Source organism: Leishmania donovani, chromosome 17 (genome assembly GCF_000227135.1).
Source record: "Leishmania donovani BPK282A1 complete genome, chromosome 17".
Lineage (NCBI taxonomy): Eukaryota > Euglenozoa > Kinetoplastea > Trypanosomatida > Trypanosomatidae > Leishmania > Leishmania donovani.
Genome location: NC_018244.1, coordinates 369800 through 392938, shown reverse-complemented (window position 1 = coordinate 392938; position 23139 = coordinate 369800). Strand labels below are relative to the sequence as shown.

The 23139-nt window shown below is 58.0% G+C and overlaps 6 protein-coding genes across 6 annotated transcripts; all 6 read left to right on the top strand.

Annotated features, from left to right (window-relative positions):
* Nucleotides 1-1826: 1826 nt before the first annotated feature.
* LDBPK_170920 (hypothetical protein, conserved) lies at nucleotides 1827-3464 on the top strand (the record flags this gene model as incomplete). The annotated part of the gene is made up of 1 exon (XM_003859898.1): nucleotides 1827-3464. The coding sequence occupies one exon, from the start codon at nucleotides 1827-1829 to the stop codon at nucleotides 3462-3464; it is 1638 nt and encodes a 545-aa protein (XP_003859946.1).
* Nucleotides 3465-8136: 4672 nt separating this feature from the next.
* Nucleotides 8137-8760, top strand: LDBPK_170910 (hypothetical protein, conserved; the record flags this gene model as incomplete). Its single annotated transcript, XM_003859897.1, has 1 exon — nucleotides 8137-8760. One exon carries the CDS (start codon nucleotides 8137-8139, stop codon nucleotides 8758-8760), a length of 624 nt encoding a protein of 207 aa, XP_003859945.1.
* A 557-nt stretch (nucleotides 8761-9317) lies between these two features.
* LDBPK_170900 (hypothetical protein, conserved) lies at nucleotides 9318-9836 on the top strand (the record flags this gene model as incomplete). The annotated part of the gene is made up of 1 exon (XM_003859896.1): nucleotides 9318-9836. One exon carries the CDS (start codon nucleotides 9318-9320, stop codon nucleotides 9834-9836), a length of 519 nt encoding a protein of 172 aa, XP_003859944.1.
* A 2713-nt stretch (nucleotides 9837-12549) lies between these two features.
* Nucleotides 12550-15372, top strand: LDBPK_170890 (OSM3-like kinesin, putative; the record flags this gene model as incomplete). Its single annotated transcript, XM_003859895.1, has 1 exon — nucleotides 12550-15372. One exon carries the CDS (start codon nucleotides 12550-12552, stop codon nucleotides 15370-15372), a length of 2823 nt encoding a protein of 940 aa, XP_003859943.1.
* Nucleotides 15373-19233: 3861 nt separating this feature from the next.
* LDBPK_170880 (ysine decarboxylase-like protein) lies at nucleotides 19234-20202 on the top strand (the record flags this gene model as incomplete). The annotated part of the gene is made up of 1 exon (XM_003859894.1): nucleotides 19234-20202. The coding sequence occupies one exon, from the start codon at nucleotides 19234-19236 to the stop codon at nucleotides 20200-20202; it is 969 nt and encodes a 322-aa protein (XP_003859942.1).
* A 742-nt stretch (nucleotides 20203-20944) lies between these two features.
* On the top strand, nucleotides 20945-22423 carry LDBPK_170870 (guanosine monophosphate reductase, putative; the record flags this gene model as incomplete). The annotated part of the gene is made up of 1 exon (XM_003859893.1): nucleotides 20945-22423. The coding sequence occupies one exon, from the start codon at nucleotides 20945-20947 to the stop codon at nucleotides 22421-22423; it is 1479 nt and encodes a 492-aa protein (XP_003859941.1).
* Between the last annotated feature and the right edge of the window lie 716 nt (nucleotides 22424-23139).

Below are 23139 nucleotides of genomic sequence, written 5' to 3'. Positions count from 1 at the left end.
AGTGCAACGAAAGAAACTACAACAGGCACACCACAGCAACACAAAAATAGGGCAAAAGGTGGCATACACCATTTTGTTTCGAGCTCGTTTTCTTTTCCTCGTCTTCTGTGCTGTTGTGCGACTGCTGCTGAACGATCTCCTCCGAATACGCTGGATCTCAGCGTGTGTGCGTGTGCGTTCTTTTTTCGAGGGGTCTCTCTCTTTTCGCTCACACATTACACACAAGCCTCTGACGCTCTCCCTCTGCGCTTTCAGCAGTAGCGCGGCGGAGAGGGTCCGTGTAACGTTGCTGCACTGCTTCGACTCGCTCACACCTCCGCATACGCTCACGAGCGTGTGTACAGGCACACGCGTACCCTCGACTCTCTCACCCCCACCCCTTTTTTTTTGTCTCTCACTCCTTCTCTTTTTCTTGTCCTATTAAAAGCCAAAGAAGAAAGGGGTGAGAGGCAGCACATCAAAAAGTAAGAGAAGAGGGACAAGTAGGAGCCTCAGCACATACATACACACGCACATACGCACGGGTCTACACGTCTGGCTGCCTCTGTGCATGGGGGCGTGTACACTGCCAACAACCTCCCCCGCTCCTTCTCTCTTTGCCTCGTGTTTCCGTCGCTGGCCTTCCCCTCCGCATTTTTCCTCGTCGCAAGCAAGCTCGCATACACCTATACGTTGGCACACAAACACACTCCCTCCCTCCTCTTTCTACCAGGTGTGAGCTGCGTCGTCTCTGTGCCCTTTCTCTTTTTGCCTCTGTTCCTCCTTGCCCTTTCGAAACGACAGCCTACATACACACAGGTATATATATATATATATATATAACCACACCTCTTGTACTCTGTCTCTCTCTCTCTCGCTTTCTGGGTGCCCTCTCCTTTTTTCTTCGTCCTTTCGCTGGTGTGTGTGTGTGTGTGTGTGCATACCAGTGCCTTCGTCGCTCCTTCCTCCTCCCCCCCCTCCTCCCCTTCCTCTCTCGTTTGCCATTGCTACTACTACTACCACTACCGCGACCATTACTACTGCATCTTTTGGTTTCGTTTTCTTTCGCCCCTCCCTACGCTTTCTTTGCTCGCTGCGCTTGCCTTCTCTCTCCTTCCTCTCTCTCTCTGTCTGTGTGTGCGTGTGTGTGTGTGTGTTTCCTGTATGTATCTTCTTTGAACTGTTCGCTCTCGTCGGCGTTGGTGTTCCGCCTTGTCCGTTGCTTCTTGGTCTCGTCTTTTTTTTCTTGGGGGGTAAGGGTTCCTGGAAAGGCTGCGTCAAAACCCTCGGCTTGACTCGATCTCCGCTCCCTCGCCTTCACCTCTCCCATTTCACCGGCGCCTCCACTTTATGCCTTTCTAGGCTCGCTCGCTCCCTCGCGAAACGCTCTCAGCCTCGTCGGTATTTCCCGCTCACCCATCCTCCCTCACAACAACACAAAAAAAAGGCCAAAGCCTCAAGCGCATATCCCTCGTCGGTGTTCGGCAAAGGTCCTCCTTTTTCGTCTGTGTGTGTGTGTGTACACAGCGCGCTAAACATCTCTCTCCTCCTCCGACTATAAGCGAATACAGACATACTCGCGCACAGACAGGCACGCATCGCTTGTCCGTCTGTCTGTGAGTGCGTGTGTGTGTGCAAAAAGACGTTGAGCAACAGTGGAACCACGAAAAAAAAAAAACTGAAGAGCGCTAGCCATGGACGGCGTTGATGCGGCGCTGCACCGCAGCAGTGCCGGGCAACCCTCCTCGCCAATCGAGTTCAACGCCGACAGCGTGTACGCGCGTCACTTCACTGGAGGCGCAAGCATAAATGGCAGCAGCAACCTTAGTGCCAATGTGTCGCGGCTGATGACCTCGCCGCGGCCGCCTGCACCTCCTCATGCGACAGCATCTTCGATAGCTGCCGTTGAGGAGCCCACGCTGCACGACGCAGCCAACGCACATGCCGGAATGATTCCAGGTATTGCGTCAGAGGAGGGGGAGCTAGATCAGTTCGATATTGTTCTTCAGCAGGACGCGGCAGCTAGCAGTGGTAATACACAAGTGCCCTTCCGGAACCGCAGCCCGTCCAACACCGGAACACACTCGCCATCTGGGGCCACCCCACCTTTGGCTGTCGGCGGCTACGCAGCCAGCACCGGCAGCAGCGGTCTTGTTGTCTCCTCGACCGCCCACTACAGTGGCGGTGCAGGAAGCAATCAGCGCTGCAGTCCTAGTGTCCTGTTCCAGGGCGCCGCGAGGCGCCTGCCTTCTGTGGCTGGTGCGTGTCAAGCATCCGCCATCACCCAAGATAGAGACCAATGTGCTCGACTCATCCACCAGATGGCGTCTGCGTGCCGCGGCGAGCTGCACTTGCACGGGTACAGCGGCAGTGCTGGTGGCAGCACGACGTCCGTAGCCTCCCCCGGCGGAGATCCACGAGCGACAAGCTCGCCAGCTGCACAGCAGCCCTCCACCGCATCCGCTGCGGCTGCTGTTTCCGGGCTCGATCCGCACATCTTTGAAGAGGAGCTGAGCCTGCTCACTGGCATCATACTGGAAGCAAACATGGCCCACAACCCGCAGTGGCAACCTCAGTTTGCACACCGCAGTAACCATCATGCCAGCAGCAACAGCAACGGCGGCTACATCTCTCCACCACACGGTATGCTGAGAGCCTCGCCGCGCAGCGGTGGTGGCGGAGCCCAATCCCTAGCAACAGCGCCAGCGGCGGCAACGGTGACCACGGCAGCAAGTCTGCTCGGCGCAAGTGCCGGCGTGGCTGCCCGCTCCCACTCACGTGGATCTCCTGCCGGCGGTGTGCCCGGGGCACATCTCGCGTCGAACTACTTGACGAGCGTCACCGCCAGCAACATCAACAACGACGGCCGCTCAACGATCGACACCGAAGTGAGCGACTCGCTGTGCCGCATCTCCCATCTCGGCGGCGTCGGCTCGAACTACCACATGTACATGATGGAGCATGGTGTCCGCCCCATGAACCCCTGTCAAGGTGCCGCTCCGCTGTCGGGTGCCACGGGCGGAGGCGTTCGGAGCATCTCTCAACTGCAGCAGCATCAGCAGGCATGGACGGCGCTCATGCACGAAAGTGTTAGCAATCCAGGTCACCTCGATCGTGCTGCGATTGCCAGCCTTACTGGTCAAGCCTCTCGGCGGCCGAGTGGCAGCGCGGCACGTAGCACCAGCGCCACCGTCAAACACCCTCGTGCGGTAAAGCCGGAGGTGAGCAGCGACGGCGGCCGCATCCGTGGCCCACGCAGTCGCACAGGCAAGAATGTGGCACCCAGCAACCACTCCGCTTTCTCCGAGTGCTCCGGCGGCGAAACACGCAGCTGCCGCTCCACCCTCACTGGCGCGCACCGCGTGCTCTCCTCCTCGGCGAACGCAACGACCAACACATCCTTGTCCAGCAGCGTCTTCCACCAGATCCAGGTAGACCACGGGATGTCCATGAACGGTGGTAACGGCCGCACCAACAACGCATAAAAAGGTCCAGCGTGCGTGCCCCTCCCCATGTCCCCGGTCTACCCGCCTCCCCGCCCCGCCCATTACCACGTGCGTGTGCGCACATGCACGCCCGTCTTATACACCGTAGAAGAGGAGACGGTGAAAGAGAGAGGGAAGCGACAACGTTTGAAGAAGAAGCGACGGGTGGCGGCGAATATGAAGCGCTAGACGGTAATAAAAAGGCCTGGCGAAGACGCAAACGGCGTCATCCGCTACCAGCAGAGAGACAGAGGAAGAGTGGGGCGCACGCGAGGCGCAGAAGAGAAATACAAGGGTAGCGACGACGGAGCGGTAGACTGTACGGCATGAGTGTCTGCCGCGAAGAAGGATGGATGGGCAACAGCCCAACGGAGGAGAGAGCACGAAAAGAAGTGCGCCCCCCGCCACACACACACCTTTTTCACTTCGTTACGATCTTGGATGTGTTCTTTCGCGAAAACTCTGCGCCTGCGTCTGCGTGTGTGCTTGACTGAGCGGAAGCGGGCAGTGGAAAAAGGTTAACGTGCGACTCAGTGCGCGTGCCGGAGAGAGGGAAGTGGGGGGAAGGAATGCTTCAAACCCTACTTTTATTGACGTTGTTTCGTCTCTTTTGTTGTTGTTGCGCCTGCGGTTATGAGGTCGCTCCGCCCAACACCACCCTCCCCTTCCCCTCCCCTGCTCACAACCCCCTCCATCCCACCCCTCATTTCGCTCCCCCACTCGCCCGTCGCCTGTTTTTCCCCCTCTCCCATGGGAGCCTTCTTGTCCCGTGTCTTGCCCTTTTCTCGCTCTCTCACCCCCCTCCTCCCCTTTTTCCCATCTTCCTCAGCTCTCCCAGTACGATACACACATTCCCCCCCCCCCTCTCTTCTCGGTGCGCTGACTCACTCCCCTCCCCTCCTCTCTCTCCTAAGCATGCAATCGCTATCTTTCTCGTCCGGTCTCCCTAGCTCCTTCCCTCTCTGCAGACACGCATCTACGGCGGAACTGCCTGTCGTCATGTGTGCTGGAGAAGGAGAGGGCAGAAGGGTAGCAAAGAAATGAGCGGCAAGGTGTGGATGTTGACAGAGAGGTGGAAAACATTTCGTTTAAGGTGCTTCAGTGGAGCCGATAGAGCCCCAGGGCATAGTCGGGCTGGACGGGCGGATACGGCCGGAAGGTTGAGCTATAGACTGTAGTTGTAGAAGAGGCGATAAGGGCGCAAGACGTTTCTCTCTTTTGCGCACGTATGTATGGGTGTGCGTTTGTGTGCCCCCCCCCTGCGCTGTGTGCAGGCCACCCTGCTCCCGTCCTCGGCTATGTCCTCCTCCTCCTCCTCTCTTTTGCTGCATGGTCGTACCAGTGTGCATGTGCGTGTTCTTTTTATATTTGCTTCACTGTAGCGCCCATCTGTGTATGTCGCTCATGTGTGCGCGTCTCTGTTCGTTGGTGAGTCAGAGAGGGAGAGGGCAGCCCGATGCGTAGCGCCCTTCCCCTCTTTTTCTTTCTCTCTTCTGCGCTTCTCCCCGAGCAGTGTTGTGCTGGTGAAGGGGGGGAGAGGTGGGGGGTGGGTGGTTTTGCCACGGCGATGGCACCGGCCTCCTCCCCCCATCGTTTGCATCCGTGATGAGGTGCGAACACACTCTCCCGACTTGTGTCTTTGGTGGGTTGGGTTCTTTGTGCGCTCTTTGTGTTGTTGTTGCTCTTGTTTTCTTCATGTTCGGAAATCATGTTCGCCGTTCATCGGCCTCCGTTTTGTTTTTCTTCCTTCATCACCGCCGCCATCATCGCCTTCTCTGCCACTCACCCTTCCTCTACTGCCCCTTCCTTCTCATTCTGCATGTCCTTTGGTTGCGTGTTTGGGGGGAGGGGGTGTCCGGATGGCTCTGCCCCTCCTCCCTCCTCCTGTCCTTCTCTCTTTCCCTTTTACCGTTTCTCGGTGGATGTATGTGTCTGTGAACTCCCTCCCTTTGTTGTTAACGCGTGCAGCCGACTTACTCATACGCCTCGACTTGTCGCACATGCGAGGGACGGCAAATGAGAGAGAGACACACACACGCGTGAGTACGTACACGAACGCCCCTCAATGTGTGAGTGTGGGGTGTATGTGTACATATATAAGCTGGCACGCGTGCGAACACCAGAGAAGGTACAAGGGGCGAAGAGGGAGGGACGGACGGATGGAGAGAGGGGGAAAGCAGGCGTACGTAGTACACAACTGAAAAGATAACGTTCCCTACACACACACACGCATACACATACACATACACACTATATATATACGCATTACGTGCATACACACCTACGTGGGCGCGTCGTCACCGCATTCGGTTCTTTACCGAGACGACAAAACGAACAGAAAAAGAAGGCCGAGAGAAGGAGAAGTGAAAAGGCGTCGTTTGTTTTCTCCTTCTTGCCTCTACCCCTCCTCCTCCTCCTCCTCCTCCTCTCCTCTCCTCTTTGTGGGCGTGGCTGTTATCACCTTCGCTTCTCTCTCCTCCCCGTCGTCAAAGTAGGGGGAGGGTAGTCTACTCGTTGTTCTTCGTGAGCTCCTTGCTTGTCTGCCTCTCTTCATCTGGATCTCGTGCGTGTGCATGTGTGCGTGTGTGTATGTCTGTGTGAGCGTGTGACTTTTACCTTCCGATGTTCCTTCATCTCCGCTTTCCCGATCTCCCCCACTGCCATCCCCATCTCCACCACCCCTCCACACACATACATGCACGCATACACACCACCACGATATCTACTCCCCCCTCCTCCCTCTGGATTTATGCAGCGCCTCATGTCTGCCTGTACATGTATGTGTTATCTAACCCCGCGCAACAGGGGGGAGACGTATTTCTTTTTTGGTGCTGTTGTGCTGTGGTTCGTATTGTGCTTTCGTCTGTTTATATGTGTGGGTGGGTGTGTGTCACTGGCGAGCAGACGGACTGTGCGGGTTTCTGGCTACATGGGTGCGTGTGCTTCGTTTCTGCCTGCAGCGTCGGCTTCTTCTTCGCTTGTGTGGCTGTGTGTGTGTGTGTTTGTGTGTGTACGGACCGCCCACCTACTCCTCCCCCCTCCGCTCCCCTCTCACCCACCGCGTTTTTTTGTTGTGGCTTTGCCCTCAGTACTTCTGTCCTGATGTCAATGCGACCTGCGTGTCTCCCTCGCTCTTGTCGTCACTGGGGCTGGAATGTTTCTGTTGTGTGGTGTGTGTGTGTTTCTGTGTGTGGGTGTTTACCTTTTCGTCCTTCCGCCGTCTTCTCCCCCTGTTCTGCTCGACCCACGCGCCTCCCCCCTCCCTCGTCCTTTTAACGGTCACCACACCTCCATCACAGTCGGCACAACACGCACGCACACTCTCGGCTCTCTACTCTCCATTACTTCTCTGTTGGTCCTCCCTCCCCTCCACCTTCTTTCTCGGTTCCTCTTGTCTCACTCGATCCCGCTCTCTCTCTCTCTCTCTCGGCCCCATCTGTGTGAGCTCTTCTCCCGTTGTTCTACTCTTTAGCCTGTGCGTGCGGGTGCGTTTTCCTTTGTGTTTGCTCTTCTCGTGTCTTCCTCTTTGGTGAGCGTGGTACTCGTCCTGTCGATGAGTATGCCGTTGTCTCTATGGTGTTCCTGTTTATTATGACTATTCGCTTGAAGTGTTTTGCCGGTCTTCCTCCTCCCTCCCTCCCTCCCCGCCTCTCCTCACGCCTCGCCCTTCCTCCCCTCGGCTGCCGCTGCCGCTGTGTGGCGGTGACGTAGTGATGGGCAACTGCTTCGGTGTATTTTGTGTATGTAGAGCGGTGGATGCCGCGCGGTACCGTTTTTTTTTCGTCTTCGTTTTTGGTTCATCCCTTTTCCATCTACGTGTATTTGACTGCGGTTACTCTTGCTTGTGTGTGCGTCTGCCGGCGTGTGTCTGTGTGTCTGTGTGTAGACCCTTCCCTTCTGATTTCTCTTCTCCGATGCTTTGTTCACCTCTTCTCTGATGAGCAACGAAACGCCTTGATGGCCTCCTCTATGGCGTCGCGGTGCCCTTATGCACTACACCCCTGTGCATGCGTGACGATTGCCCGTGCACGCCTTGCGTGGCGCCTAGCAACCTCTTTCACTCCCCTCCCCCTCCTCCTCCTCCAGGCCCCCGCCGACCTGCGCGGCGTGGTCTGGTTTTTGGTGATGAGTGTTGCCTGAGAGGACATCGTGAAGCGCGGACCGCGGAAACGGGAAGGAGAGAAAGAGAGGGAGAAGCAGCGGCTGCGCTCGCGGACAAGCAAGCGCCGAGGCGCATTCTTTGCTCAATGTCTGTGCTACAAAAGGCGCACGCGCAATCGTGCTAGGCCCCTCCTCATCTTCCCCCTCCCCCACCCCACCCGCCCACCCTTGGGGCCCAACTTGCCCCTCCTTGCTTCTATTGGCGTTGCTCGCGTGTGGCTGTGTGCCTGCGCACCACACCAAAGCACAAGTCCACACGCACATATTTTCTCACCATACCGCCATACATGCACAGTTGCGTATCTCTCGCCTTCTCTATCGCGTACACCTGCTCTCTACACAAGCTAGGGAGGAAAGCAGCGTGTCCAGCGCACATACAAAACCCCAGTGTGCACGTGAAGGGGTCTCCAGTGGCATCGCTCGCCTCTGCTGTCGCCGCCCTCAATCGCCATCACCCCGCCAAGTTGAAGGAGAAGCATTGGCCAACACGTTTGCATCAAGAGCAGTAACCATGTCGGCTCTAGCAAAGAAGATGATGGAAAAGTACGGGTGGAAGGAAGGCGAGGGACTTGGCAAGGAGCGCTCCGGCATTAAGTCTTACGTGAAGGTGGCTCGCCGCGACCCTCACATCGCCACCGGCCTTGGCCACGCCGCTGACCCTGCGCAGGGCGGCAGCTTGGCTTCGAAGCACGCCGTCGAACTCGACGCCATCTACAGCCAGCTCCACAAAGAGACGAGGAAGCGACAGCGGCAGTCGAACAAGGCGCGCGTAGACCAAGGTGATACCTCTGAAGATGAGGTAGACAATGGGGGCGAGTTGAGTGACGTGAGCTCCACTAGCAGCGGTGCCAGCAGCAGTAGCAGCGCGGACAGAAAGTCCGAAGGAAAGATGGCAGTCGCGGCTCGTGCCGCAGTGAAGCGGCAGCACCGCACACCATCGTCTTCCCCCTCGAACAGTGGCAACGACGGTGATGATCGTACGGACAGCAAGCGGTCGAAGGGCGAGCACATCGGCGATGTCACTCGTATGTCCGACAAGGAGCTCTTCCAGCGCTGCGGTGGGGTACGCCTCGGCCGTGCAGGTCGCCATCGCCTCTTCGATGGGAAGCTGAAGCGCATACAGGACTCCAGCTAAGTGAAGCAAGCAAAAGAAGAGGGGCGAGCAGGGGAGGGTCTTCCCGCTCAAGCCTATCCGCGGCGGCTAGACGGTGTCATGTGTGTCTCTGGGAATGGGGGCGTGCGTAAGCAGAAGTGAAGTACGCACGACCGCCTCCTCCGCCGTGGCTGTCCCCTCGCTGCCGCCCCAATGATCCCCACGAAGTAGTCATCCGCTTTTTTTGTCTTGCTCTAACTCGACTAATCGGCCTCCTGTCGCCCGTGCACCTTATGTGTGGAAAGGACATGGGGATGAGCCGGGGAGCGGCACCGCATGCGTCACATGCGCTAGCGTACGTGCTGCACAGCCCGTCCTAGTTCTCCCCCTCCCCGCCTCGCCTCGTCCGCCACCTCTTCCCTTTCTTCTCCTACCTGTGCGGCATGTCGGGCTCACCTCACCAATGAAAAACACACACGAGAAATGGTGCAGAAGGAGCGCTACGGTGATGGAGGAATGATGAGCTTACGCTCTTGCCTCGTCCTTGCTCTGAAACTCACTCTCTCGTTCCTCGATAGTATGTTTGCAGCACGTTGCAGATGAAGTCGCAGATCGCACGTCATCTGCCTCCCCTCCCCTCCCCCCGCTCCCCAATCCTCCTGCCCCTCGCATGTGAGAGGAGGTGTCTCTATCCTGTCTGCGCCCTTCAGCATTCCTCACTCAGTTCGAAGGATCAGAGGGACACGCAGGGTGCACATGCCACACCCTTGGAGCGTGCTGCTGTGGATACGTGCACACTATTCTGCCCCCTCCCGGCCTCCCACTCCCTTCCTCAGGCAGTTCACGCCGCCAGGGCAAACGAAAAAGAAGGCGAAAGGGGTGCGAGGAGGGAGGAAGGGAGGGGGGGCGCTGTTCCTTCCACATATATAGCACATGCCTCTTTCTCTTTTTTTTTAACAACCATCGACACACGGTCTCCCCCTCTCTGCCTCACCCACACACACGTGGCAACGCCTTTTGCTGTGATGGTGGTGGTCGCCTCACCTCTTTGCTTTTTTTTTCGCTCCCCAGTACACGCGTACACATGTGGAACAAAACTGCGTGCCGGCGCTGGTTAGCGCGCTCGCCGCTTCGTCTTCGCGGAACCGCCAGTGCCGGTGGTGAGGATAAGCGAACCTCGAATGCTTGTGGCAGTGCCTCCCCAGGGCGAGGAGCAGTGAGCGCATCTCATCTTGCAACGGAGGGCACTCGCACGAGTGTGGCACCGTCTGCGCCTCCAGCGGTGGCCTCGGCAGCGCCGTCATCAACTCTCTCGACCCTCACGCACGCTGTCGATCAGCTTCGCGAGTTCACACGGCGCACCCAGCACACGCTACGCACACAGGAGGAAACGATCCGGTTGATGCAGCAGGAGCTGTTGCTCCTGACACGGCGTGTGGCGCAGCTGGAGAGCACTGCGGACAGCTTGCACGGGAAGCTCAACGAGGTGCATCGTTCTATAGGGGAAGTGGTGCTGGGCCAGCGAAACACCGACCTGCTTGTGCAGCAGATGGAACGGCGGCATCTCGCCGGGCCTGCCGGCACAGAAGCGGCGACAGGTAGTGGTAGGGGAGAGGGTGTTGCTCAATCAACGGCGGCGCCTCTCTCCGATACATGCGCCTCGCCCACTGCAAGCCATGACGGTGGTGCCTCCCTTGCAGCTGCGGCACACGCGGCTACAACAGTCGCGCCTGCCGCTTTGCCATCAAGCGCACAACTAGCCGAGCAGGTAAGCATTCTGCAAGCGCGGCTAGATCAGCTCACCACCAACATCTTCGCCGCTGATCGCCTTGGCGCCGTCGTCGATCGCATGGCAGCATCCGGAATCGACAAGGAGAAAGTCGCAGCAAGTGTTCTGCCTTCAGAGAGCCCGTCGAGTCGTGCTAGTCTGCTCCAGCGGCTGCAGCGGCGGTACGCGCTCGGCACCTTCACGGATGCAGCCGGCGTCACTCGCCTTTCGAGCCAGGTCGTTCGGGTGCACAACGTACCTCTGAACATGGGTGCCATGGAGGTGCGAGAGCTTTGTGTTCAGCACGTCTGCACGGGGAAGAACGCCGATGAGCTGGTGAGCTGCATGGTGCACCGCAGCACCGATAGCATACCTGCCGTAGCAGCAGTAGCTGGCCACGCACGCCATCCAGTGCAGGAAGGCGTGGACTCACCCACCGACGCGGCAGCTCCTCGATACTTGTCAAGAAAGGCGACGTCCAAGACTTCTTCCTCGTCCCTTGCCTCCGCAGACGCCGCCGCGCTGGGTGATCTTCCTCGCGGTGACACGGTGGCTGCAATCCGCCCAAACACGAAGACCCTTGAGGTGGTGTTCACCTCGGCCGCCGCCGCGGTGCGGGCCCTGCAGGTGCTGAACGGGATGTACCTGCGTCCGACGCTACACGAAACACCTCTGCCGCTGGTTGTTGAGCCGGTGGTGTCGGCGGATGTGCTGGCGGCGCTGAAGGCGTGGGAAGACGAAGCTGCCGCAGCGTCGCAACACTTCACAAAGTAGGAGAGTTCTAAGCATTCCTTTCCCCTCCCCGCCCCCTCTGCCGCTGAGGCAGAGGCAACGGTGCGTGGGCCTGGGGCGCGACACGATAGTCAAGTCCACCTCAATCGGCCGGTCAGTTGAACGGCTTGTGCGGTTACCTTATGCTTCTTGCTAATTACAGTGGTGTGCATGTTTGATGCAGCATACGGTGCGTATGGTGTTCGATGTCTGTCACGGCGTTCTCTCTGACTGTATCGTGGCTCTCCCAGAGTACGCTGTCACATGCACCCATTAAATGTGGCGGCAGCTTGAAACGCCCTAAAGAAGGAAAACAAGAAGCGTGCCTTCCCTCCCCCCGCCCCCCACCCCTCCACACACATACACACACATACTCTCCCGTGAATAAAGAGCGAAGTGAAATGTGAAGGTTTCCATCTCACGCGTCCGCCTCGGTCCATGGAGCGGCCCATGTGGAAAAGGACGAGAAGAGGGCGAGAGAGCAATGTGACTTAGATGACGCTGAGAGGTCTATCTCTGTGCTTGAGGGTGGGCCGCCTGCCGCCGCCGCCACTCGCCCTCCCCCCGTCCTCTCCCTTTCCTGCTCCGCACTCCTGTCACTCCCATCACTCTCCACCGCGTTTCGGCCATCCCCCTTCTATGGCATTTTCTCGTGGACATCAACAACAAAAATAATAATAACGACAGTACTGTATCTGCCCCGCACGCACACACACACATATATATATAATACCCCTCTTACTCAGGAGCTACCACCCCCGTCAGCTGTTGTTGTTTTTTTTCGTTGTTGCCAGAATCTTCATTGCTCTTGTCGCTCTCTTCATCACATAGACCTGCGCAAAAGACGTACTGGTCTGGCGGTCAGCGCCTACACACGCGTCCCACGCTCAGTTGCTCAGTTTATCTTTACGCGGTGCTGCGTTCACTACCCCTGTCTCTCTCCGTTTGTGTGCGTACGCGCGCGTGGCGTTTTTTTTTCTTTCGTGATTGTTCAAGAGAGGCGGGTGTGTGTCGTAGTGGTGGTGGTGGGTAATGATGAGAGGCTGCCTCCGTGCATCTCTCCCTCCCTCCTACTCCGTGATACATCTCCGACTACTTCTTCTCCCCAGCCCCTTGTACGCAGACGCGCTCCTGCACGCGCGATAACCGACGTCTTAGTGCACCCTCAAGCACACACTCACAGACGCACACATCTTTCTCCACTGCGTCACCGATCCTCTCACCGTAAGCGAGTCCGCTGGGCTCGCCCCACCTTACACACACACACACACGACTCTCCCTCTGTATTCTCGATGGGCAAGAAGGACCAGGCCGCCGCGGCGGAGAACATTAAGGTGCTCGTCCGATGCCGTCCTTTCAGCGAGAAGGAAAATGCGATGGGTCACAAGAGCTGCGTCGACCTTGACATGGTGCAGAACACCGTGACCGTGAAGAGCATCATTGGCGAGCCCGATCGCTGGACCTTTGACGCGGTGATCAACAACAGCTTCTCCCAGGAGGACATCTTCACCCAGTTCATTATGCCACTGACGGAGTCCGTGCTCGGCGGCTTCAACGCAACAGTATTCGCCTACGGCCAGTCCGGCTCCGGTAAGACACACACAATGACGGGTGTGATGGGAAACAGCACGCTGGAGGGTGTGATCCCCCGGTGCGTCAAGCACATTTTCGACTCTGTACAGAAGATGAGAGACGAGGCGCCGAGCACGACCGTCAGCATGTACGTGTCCTTCATGGAGCTGTACAATGGTAAGGTGCGCGACCTGCTAGCGAAGCAGCAGGTGTCACTGGATATCCGCGAAAACAAGGATCACACCTTTTTTGTGAAAGGCGCCGTTGTGGCGCAGGTCAAGTTCCCTGAGGATGTTATCCGGCACCTGGAGGAGGGCACAGACCGTCGCCGCGTCGCGTCCACGGAGCTGAACGCCGATAGCAGCCGCTCGCACTCCGTTTTCTCGCTCATTCTGGAGTGCACCGAGACCCTCGAAGACGGCAGCACCCGCGCCGTGTCGAGCAAGCTGAACCTGGTGGATCTTGCCGGCTCGGAGCGCCAGGGCAAGACTGGCGCCTCGGGTGACACGCTGAAAGAGGGGTGCAACATCAACCTCTCGCTGAGCGCGCTCGGCACCGTCATCGACACCATTGTCAAGGGCGGCGCCCACGTGCCGTTCCGCAGCAGCCCTCTGACGATGCTGCTGAAGGACTCGCTTGGTGGAAACAGCAAGACCGTCATGTTTGCGAATATCAACCCCAGCGAGCGCAACATGTCGGAGACGGTGTCGACGCTGCGCTTTGCGGACCGCGCCAAGCAGATCAAGAACAAGCCGGTTGTGAACATGGACTCGAAGGATCAGAAGATCGCAGAACTGACGGAAATAGTGAAGGAGCTGCGCGAGAAACTGGCCAAGTACGAGAACGAGGGCACGGCGGGGCTGGAGGAGGAGGTGGTGCAGCTACAAGAGAAGATAGGTCAACTGGAGGTGCAGCTGGACAACGCCACAAAGAGCCGCGAAGCGGATTTGGTCGACTACGAGACGGCGAAGGCCACTCTTGCCGCGGAGCGGCAGACCCTTAACACCCGCCTCCTCTCCATGGAGGACGAGATTAGCCAGCTGCAGAATCAACTGCAGATCTCGGAGAGCAGCGGGGCGGCAATGCAGTCTCAGCTGAACGAAGTGTGGACGCTGTGCTACAACTACTTCCTGACGCCGACAGAGAAGGCGGCGCAGACGCTGGAGCAGCTGCAGGTCACTCGGACACTCGAGGAGGTACTGCGAAACGCCAAGAAGAAGGCGGAAGGAGGCGGTGAGTCGTCCCTGCAGGAGAAGATCCAGTCGCTGACGGCGGACCTCAAGGCGTCCCAGGCAGAGCACATGGCAACCAAGAAGGAGCTCAAGACCAGCAAGGCGCAGCTGGAGCGGCACCTGGCGGAGGTGAAGGAGGAGCTGGCCGAGTGGAAGAGAGCCTCGGTCGCGCCCGGCAGTAGCATCGGCGATGGTCAAGTTGCGGTGGCAATGGGGCAGCAGCAGGACTACACAATGCAGGAGGAGAAGCTTCTGGCAGCGATTAAGCTCGACGACAACGGCGCCGCAGCGATCAAGCTTTTACGCGAGGAAAACGAGAAGCTGCGACGCCAGCTGATGGCGGCAGCGTCCGCTCTGCCTCGCTCGACCGCGGCGGTGGCTGCGCCCCAGCAAAAGTCGGCCTCCATCTCAAAGAACGCGGCGGCGGACTCAGCGGTGCCGCTGGAGCTGCAGTCGTCCACAAGTGCGGCGGCTCAGAACGCCGCAGCGATTAGCAGTCTTCAGGCGGAGCTTGAGGAGGCGAAGGCCAAGGTGGAGCACGTGACTGCTTCTCGCGAGTCTCTCTACGCGGAGCTGGAGGCTCAACGCACGGAGCTCGCCAAGTTGGAGTCCACCGTGGCGCAGCACGACCGACAGCTCGCCAAAGTGCAGCAGGAGTACGAGGCGAAGCTGGCAGCTGCCACCCACTCAGAGGACGAGGTGACGCGGCTGGAAACCCGCCTGCGCGAGCGCTCTGACCAACTAGAGCAGGTGCGCGCATTGCTGGAGAAGCAGAAAGCCATCATCATAAAGAACAACGAGAAGGCAGAGTATTTCCAGATCTCTGTGCGGGAAAAGACGGAGGCCCTCGTGGCACTGGAACAGCAGTTCCGCGAGCAGCTGGAGAACAAGGATGCGCAGATGCAGCAGCTCATCAATAAGCGCGTCGCCGAGTTTTCTGAGCAGCGAAGCGCTGAACTGAATGAAAAGTCGCTCCGTCAGAAGAAGCTAAAGAAGAAGGTCCATAAGCTGCAGGAGGAGCTGAACAAGTGGGAAGAGCGGTTCGACACGAAGGTGTGCGAGTGCGAGGACCTCCGCAAAGCTCTGGAGGAGAAGAAGGTGGAGCAGATGCGCCTGCTGCGCCGCATCGAGCTCTCCGATGACGAGGCTGAGGCCTTGGAGCAGAAGGAGCAAATCCAGAACGCCCTCGAGCGCGCAAAGCAGGAGCGCCGTCGCAAGGACGATCTCTTCGCCATGGGTGAGGTGCGCAGCGCCAAGTCCGTTGTGAGGCGTAGCACGACAGATCCCTCAGACGACGCCGAGTGCTCGTAGCAAGACACGAACGCATACGTGCATTCATACGCAGTCGTCGCCCTTCCTCTCCGCCCCTCCCCTCTCTTTGCCGAAGATCTCTGCATCTCCCGCTGCATCCGCAAATGATGTTCTCTACTTTTTGTGTGTCCGCGTGTGCTTATGTGCGTGTGTGTGTCCTTCCGCTTTGACCCTCCCCGCGTAATATCGCTGCCCCTTCTCCAACGTCCCTTCCTGATCCATTGATCAAACCTTTTCCCTTTTCCTTCGTGCGCGTATGTGTAGTACCCCCACCCCCACCCACCCACACACACACTCACTCACTGACTCACTCACACACCACCACCACGACTCCTCCCCTTTCTCATTATGTTTCAAATCTCTGCACAAACGCTTCTGCTTGTCCTGCTCCTTCTCTCGTCTCCAGCACGGCTTCATGCCCATGTCGGTGGCATGCGCGTGCTCGCGCGTGCGCCAAGGTGTTCTCCTCCGCGGCCCTCGAGCGCGAAGGCCTCGGTACTTTGTCCGTCCTCACTTCCCGCCCCCCCCCCCTCCTCCTCCTCCTCATCCTCCTCACCTTTTCGCCTTAGTATGCATCGCTTTCTCATGTACACAGAGATCCTCGTACGCAAACACACACCGCTGTGCTGCGCCGCCGGGTGGGAGGAAGGGAGGAAAAGGGGCATGTGATGTATTTCTCGCGTTGTCTGTGAACGATGGTGGAGGACGGCATCCTTTTTACTTACCTTTGGGCCCCTTCCACCAACGCACCAAGCCACGCGCCATTCAAAGAAAGCGATACCATATGTATATATACATGCATATATATAACGTCTTCTCCGGCTGCCATGCTCCTCCGTAACTCTTCCCCCTTCTTTTTGTTCGGTTTCGATCCTGTTCTCTTACGTCCGATGAGAGGTCTGTGGGGGAGGGGGAAAGGGGGGGGGGCTCGAGTGGCCGCGAGGAGGGGAGACACGCGCCAGGAGACTTCACACTTGAGAAAAAAGCATAAGAAACTTTACAAGAAAGCTTCCCCTCTGTCTCTCTTTCCATGCAGCCTTATCTTCTTGTTGATCTGCTCCTTCGTTTCTTATTCTGCTGGAACCGCCGGTGAGGGTCAGGGGGGAACGATTGTGCAACCGACGCACACACGCACACGCACACTCGCCGATACGCATAGTCCTCTGTGACTCTCTCTCGCTTTACTTTCTTACAGCTCGTTGTGAGTCGATCTACGTTGTATCTGTGCCTGAGCGAAAGAAAAGAAGGGGATGGTGTAGGACACTGAGGTCTGATCCCTTCTTAGTTTGTTTGGTCTTTGTGGATGTGGCGCGCTTGTTTTACATCAGGGCCTCCCTCTCCTCTGCCGTGCCTGTGGGTGTGTATGATGGATGTACCTCAACCCCGAGCGGCTCTCTTCGTTTCTCTCCCCTCCCTTCTGTGCATAAGTCTCTTACCTCCACCACCGCCAGCGACAGCAGCCGCACCTCTGCCTCCACGCCCCAGAGTTTTTTCTCTCTTGTGTTTTCCCTGTTTTCCGATTTTCGCTTTTTTCACCATGTATCATTCTGCCTGTCTGTCTGTGTGCTAGTTATTCCCTCCTGCCCCTTCCCCTGTCTCCTCCCTTACTCCCTCTTCTACGCTGGCGTCTCCCCTCATGTTGCCAGCTGCTACGACCGCCACCACCCGACACCCGCACGCCCTTCGTGCTCTGTGAAGGTAGAACTGAATGCCTTCCCCCCTTCCCAGCACCATCTTGTTTATGGGATGTATCGCGTGTGGTGGCGGGGTCGGTAAACCGCTTGCAGGGATTCAAATCGCCTCAGCACGGTACGCGCACAGAGGGGGAGAGAAAGCGTGGAACGAGGAAGCGAGGGAGCGTGACTGATGTGAAATGTCGTGGAGTGTGCAGACCTCTGATTGTTCAGCGGAGTTGCGTGCGGAACGACAAAAAAAATTATGGTTGGTGCCGTTGTTGTTGAACTTTTTTTTCTTTTTCACCCCCTGGCGAAGAAAATGAAGAGCGAAAGGGATGCGCAGGAGAAGAGCACCAAAGGTAGAGACGGGTAGAGGGGCAAGAAATGTAATATGTTGTCAACGGATGGCACACACACACACATCACCGCCTCTCCCCATCTCTGCACCTCTTTGTCTCTCTCCTGTCTCCTCTCTCCCCCACCTTCGCCGCACACCGTCATTTCACCTCCCGTGTTTTCGTGTCGTCCTCGATGTTTGGTTGTTGCTGTCTCGATGGTTGCTCTTCGTCTCTTGTGGTTTTGTGCTTGATTTCCCCCGTGCACACCCGTCTCCCTCTCCCGCGCCATTATTTCCTTTCATATGTATAAAGTGTATGTGTATATCGTTTTTTTTTTCGGGGGATGAATGGGGGTGGGCAGTGGAGCGAGAAGGATCGACGCTCTCGTTGCTGTTGCTCGTTGCTGACTTCTCTTTTCGCGCTCGTGTTTCTTCTCTCTCCCTTGTATATGTAATCTGTTTGTCTGCATCTGCACGTGAGAGTCTGTGTGTGTGTGTGTGTGTGTGTGTGTGTGTGTGTTGGCGCGCCTTCTTCGCTGTGGATGGAGAATGCTGCTGCTGTCCCGCCCACCGCATCCGCCTCGCTGCTGTGAATTTTGTAATGCTGCTTTGTGCTTTTCTTTGTTGTGCCTTTGCGCGGGCATGCGTGGGTGGGTGAGTGGGCGGCGAGTGGAATGAGTGGACGAAAGGTGACGTTGCCGTCACCACCAACACCACCACGACCACCACCCCCTGTCGCATCCTCGCTGCCTTCACGTCTTTCATACATGTTTGCTCTATTATTTTGATTTCGTGTCTCCTCTTTCTCTCCTCAATTCCTGGACAGGAGGGAAGGGGAGAAGTTGAGGAGGGAGGGAGGACGAGGACGATACAAAGGACGCATGTGTGCACACCATTCTCTCTCTTGCCTTGTATGTGCCTGTGTGCTCATGCATTGTCCACTGATGTGCTGCATCGCGGCAACGTCGCCGAATCTAAAAAAAAAAGAACATGTGCAGAAAAGGTAAGAAGGGAAACGATGAGACTTCCTCATGATGGTGTGGTATGGTCGGAAGACGCGGCCGCAGCGGCCGCGCTCACGTATTCGCCGAGAAAAAGATGGCGTGCAAGGTGAGCCGAGACAATTTGTGAGAAAGCACAGGATTGGTAGCGGCTGGACTCCACGAGATGCAAGAAAAAAAAACGGAGGGCGCGCCTACCCTCACCCCGATCTCGTGCCCGTGCTCCTCCTCTCGCTCTTACTCTCTGCACTTGTTTCTCACGCCATCGTTGCACGTGACTGCTGATGGCGGAAAAAAGTGGCGCTTACAACGCTGCCGTCAAAGGGGTAACTCCTCCTTCCCTCTCTCTCTCTGCAGCTTGCGTCCAGCCGCTCAGTCCCTCTGCAATGCCTTCACACACAAACACACACATACACACGTCAGGGGAAGGGAAGGTCACGCAGTCATACACGCTTGTGTGTGTGTGTATGTGTGTGTGTGTGTGTGTGGTACCACAGCTGCTGTCTCATCATCATCGCTCCCGCTTTCACATTCTTCCTCTCTCTTTCTCCGCTCCAACCCTTTGTGCTTCTTCGTGGAGGTCCTCCTCCGCCTTGTGAGTGCACCGTTGGCCCACAACCACCTTCGATGAAGCACGCCTTAGCCTTTCCTCACACACACACACACGCACACACCGGTGCCTGTCCATCATTCTCCAGCAGAGCATTGTAGAGCACACGCGCACAAGCCGGGAAGGCATACAAGCACATCGCACAAGAGCAGTCCGCACAACTCACTGTCACATATCTCGCACGGAAAGCCCCTTGCCGAGCCATCGAAAAGAAGACGAGTATAAGAGCAGAAGAAAATGGTTGTGGCGGCTGTGTTTACCATCAAGCTGCGCGACGGCGAGGCGGAGCAGCAGTTCCTCGACGCCTTCGCCCCGCTGCAGCAGCACTCCGTTCGTAATGAGCCCGGTACTCTCACCTATGAGCTGCATCAGGTCTTTGAGAATGGCCAGCCGGTGCCGCTACAGTACCTCGTACTGGAGCGCTACAGCAGCATGCGCGACTTCGAAGAGATTCACCTGAAGAGCGCGCCCCTCCAGAACCTCTTTAAAGTCGTAGCCGGGATCGCCGTTGAGGAGCAGAAGCTAACTGTGTACAGCAACGTTGCATCGCAGCCGGCAATGGACAGCAGGCCACAGGTGTGGTCTGACAAGGACACGGAAGACCCGCTGCTGCAGAAGGGTGTGCTGGTTTTTGCCGGTGCGCGTAGCGGCAGCAAGCCCGCGTACACGCAGGAGGCCAAGGCTCTCGCCAAGTACATCGTCGAAGAAGCGAAGCAGCCCGTTGTCTACGGCGGTGGCACGGTCGGTGTTATGGGTGAGTTGGCGAAGGAGGCGCACGCACTGAATGGCAAGATCATCTCCATCATCCCCAACGCCCTGTCGGAGAGCGAAGTATCAGGGCCGATGATTGGCGACCGCATCTACACAACAGCCACCATGTCGGAGCGGAAGAGCATCATGTTTGCTCACGCCAACACGGTGGTCGCACTGCCAGGCGGCGTCGGCACCTTTGATGAGCTGCTGGAGGTGATCACGCTGTTCCAGCTCAACGCCTATCGGCCCAAGATTGGCATTGTGAATGTCGAAGGGTTCTTCGACCCTTTCGTTGCGCTGCTGAGGCACCTAATGGCCGAAGGCTTCCTGGAGGAGAAGGTCTTCGACTTCCTGGTGATCGCGCCAACCGCGATTGAGGTTATGGAAACGCTCAAGTCCTTTGTGCCGCCGCCGAGTCCGGCTTCCACACTGATCTGGACAAGTCGACCGTAGGTGCCGAGGGCCGCAACGGTTCGCTCTTGCCAGAGTGTGGGGTGTGAAAGGGCATCGTTTTGTTGTGGGGTGCTGAGACGCGGCCATGCGGTAACGGCCGTCTTCGTGAGGAGGGTGCGCTTTATCCTGCCTTCCTTCTGCACCCTACCCCCCTCCCCTTTATTCTCAACGGGCGCGTGCGTTTGGCCCCCCCCCCGCAGTTCGCCCGGCTTGTACCCCAACCCCCTCACCGACCCTTCGGCCAGCACTCCACAGTCGGTCCGATGTTCACCTCTCCGGCACCTCTGTTTCTCCCTCTCTCTCTTGACCGTATCGTCGCGCACACAAATGCCGCTACACCGACGGCCGACTTTGTTGCACGGGGAATTACGTGTGAGCCCTAACGATTTCACGCGTGCACGGATGGTTCTGGATTTGTGTACATGTGTATGTGTGTGTGTGCCGGTGTCCGAAGGACACTGCTGCCCGCAACCAAAAGGATGGGAAGAAGGGTATCAAGCACAAAGAGAGAGAGAGAGGCAGCCTACCCACGCCTCTTTCCTGCGCTGCATGTATCTGCCTCGGCACCGCACTCCATCTCTCCTCCCCTTTCCTCTCCTCGTCTCTGCCTACCCCACACCCCGGGCCTTTCTCTCTTCGCCTTCGCACAAGCACGCGTACAGCTTTCGTTGTGTACATACGTATATACACACATCCCATCGACTCCTCCGCTCTTCCACCTTTGTGCCTCTCTCGGTTGGGAATGGCGGCCCTAGGCAGTCTTCCTACCCTCCCTGAGGGACTCACTTACGATGACGTGCTACTCATTCCGCAGCGCAGCCCTGTGCGCTCTCGCAAGGCCGTCAACACAAGCACACGCCTCAGCCGCAACATTCACCTCAAGATTCCCATCGTCGCCAGCAACATGGACACCGTGTGCGAGGACAAGACGGCCGTGACGATGGCGCGCGAAGGCGGCATTGGCATCCTGCACCGCTTCTGTAGCATTGAGGAACAGTGCGCGATGGTGCGCAAGGTGAAGCGCGCGCAGTCCTTCCTGATTGAAGACCCGCGCATGATCCTGCCGTCGGCGACAAAGGCAGAGGCTCTCGAGGAGCTGAACTGGTCTGGCCGAAAAGGCGGTGTCAGCTGCCTGATGGTGGTGGACGACTTCACCAGCCGCCGCCTGTGCGGGGTGCTCAGCAAGAGCGACCTTATCTTTGCCACCGACTCCGCCCTCGTCGAAACCCTCATGACGCCGGTGAGCCGAACGGTCGTCTCGACCAACACCGCCATCACCCTGGAGGAGGCTCGCGAGGTCATGCGCACGAAGCGGACCAGCAACATTCCGCTGCTGGGCCCCAAAGGAGAGCTGCTCTACCTCATCACTCAGTCAGACATTTTGAAGCTGACTGGCAACCGCAACGCCACTCTTGACTCGCGTGGCCGCCTCATTGTCGGCGCCGCTATCGGCGTGAAGAAAGAGGATCACAAGCGCGCCGCCGCCCTAGTGGATGCCGGCGCGGACGTGCTCGTCGTGGATATCGCGCACGGCCACAGCGACCTCTGCATCGACATGGTGAAGGCACTCAAGGTGAACCCGCTCACCAACAAGGTCGACATCATCGCCGGCAACATCGCCACGGCGGAGGCCGCCCAGGACCTCATCGACGCGGGAGCAGATGGCTTGAAGATTGGTGTGGGTCCGGGCAGCATCTGCATTACGCGCCTCGTGGCCGGCTCCGGCGTGCCGCAACTGTCTGCTGTGATGGACTGTGCTCGCGTGGCGAAGAAGCATGGTGTACCGTGCATCGCCGACGGTGGCGTCAAGACAGCCGGGGACATCTGCAAGGCGATTGCAGCGGGCGCTGACACGGTGATGTTGGGCAACATGCTGGCGGGCACAGACGAGGCCCCAGGCCGCGTTCTTGTAAAGGATGGCAAGAAGGTGAAGATCATTCGTGGCATGGCTGGCTTTGGCGCGAACATCAGCAAGGCGGAGCGCGAAAAGCGCCTTGACGAGGACGTCTTTAATGATCTCGTGCCGGAGGGTGTGGAGGGCAGCGTGCCCTGCAAGGGCCCCCTCGCTCCGATTCTAAAGCAACTTGTCGGTGGCCTGCGCTCCGGCATCTCGTACTGCGGCTCCCACAGCATTGCCGATATGCAGCAGCGCGCAAGGTTTGTGCGCATGTCGGGCGCCGGTTTGCGGGAGAGCGGCAGCCACGATATCTCGAAGCTGTAAAGGAGTCTTATGGCAGCGCCTACATACACAGACACATACACACACAAAGACACGCATAAACGCCATAAGCGGGCAGCAACGTTCTTTGCAGACTTGGTCTTGTGCAGCTTCTCTGAGTGGGGCGGTCAGGGTACCGGGAGTTCACCGCAAGCAGTTGACGCCGTGCAGTGCCTCCTCCCTCTCCTTCCCTGCTTCCGTCCTCTTGCTCCCCGCAGGTGAAGTATCTTTGCACAGGTGTCGGTGGTTGCGCGTTGGAGTGTGTGGCGTCCATCTTCTGTCGTTGCACCATCTCTCATTCTGTGTGTGTGTGTGTGTGTCTCGGTGTTCTCCTTCTGCTGATGCGATCAAGACAGAGAAGCGGGAGGAGAGACCTAACATTTCTTTTCCGTGTGAGTCCACATCTCTTCCACACAGCATGAGGTCCCGTTCCACTCTCGAGCCGCCGACCCTGCCCTGCCACAGGCCACCCGTCGCGTGGCGCGAAGCAGCCGTAGACACACGCCGGCGCGGCACTGCGCCAACTCGGGCATCGCAGCACGGCCTCTGCCTCGAGCCCTCCCCACCCACCCGCCTTGCAGTGCCGCCTCACAGCCGCTCCCCATTTGTGCCGGTGGCCGCGTGGTGCATCTCCCGCGGTGGCGCAGGCTCCCTCCACCGGTGGGCGGCGAGGGCGGGGCGGGATGTGCTCGAGTCGCGCTGGCGCCTCGTCGATCGTA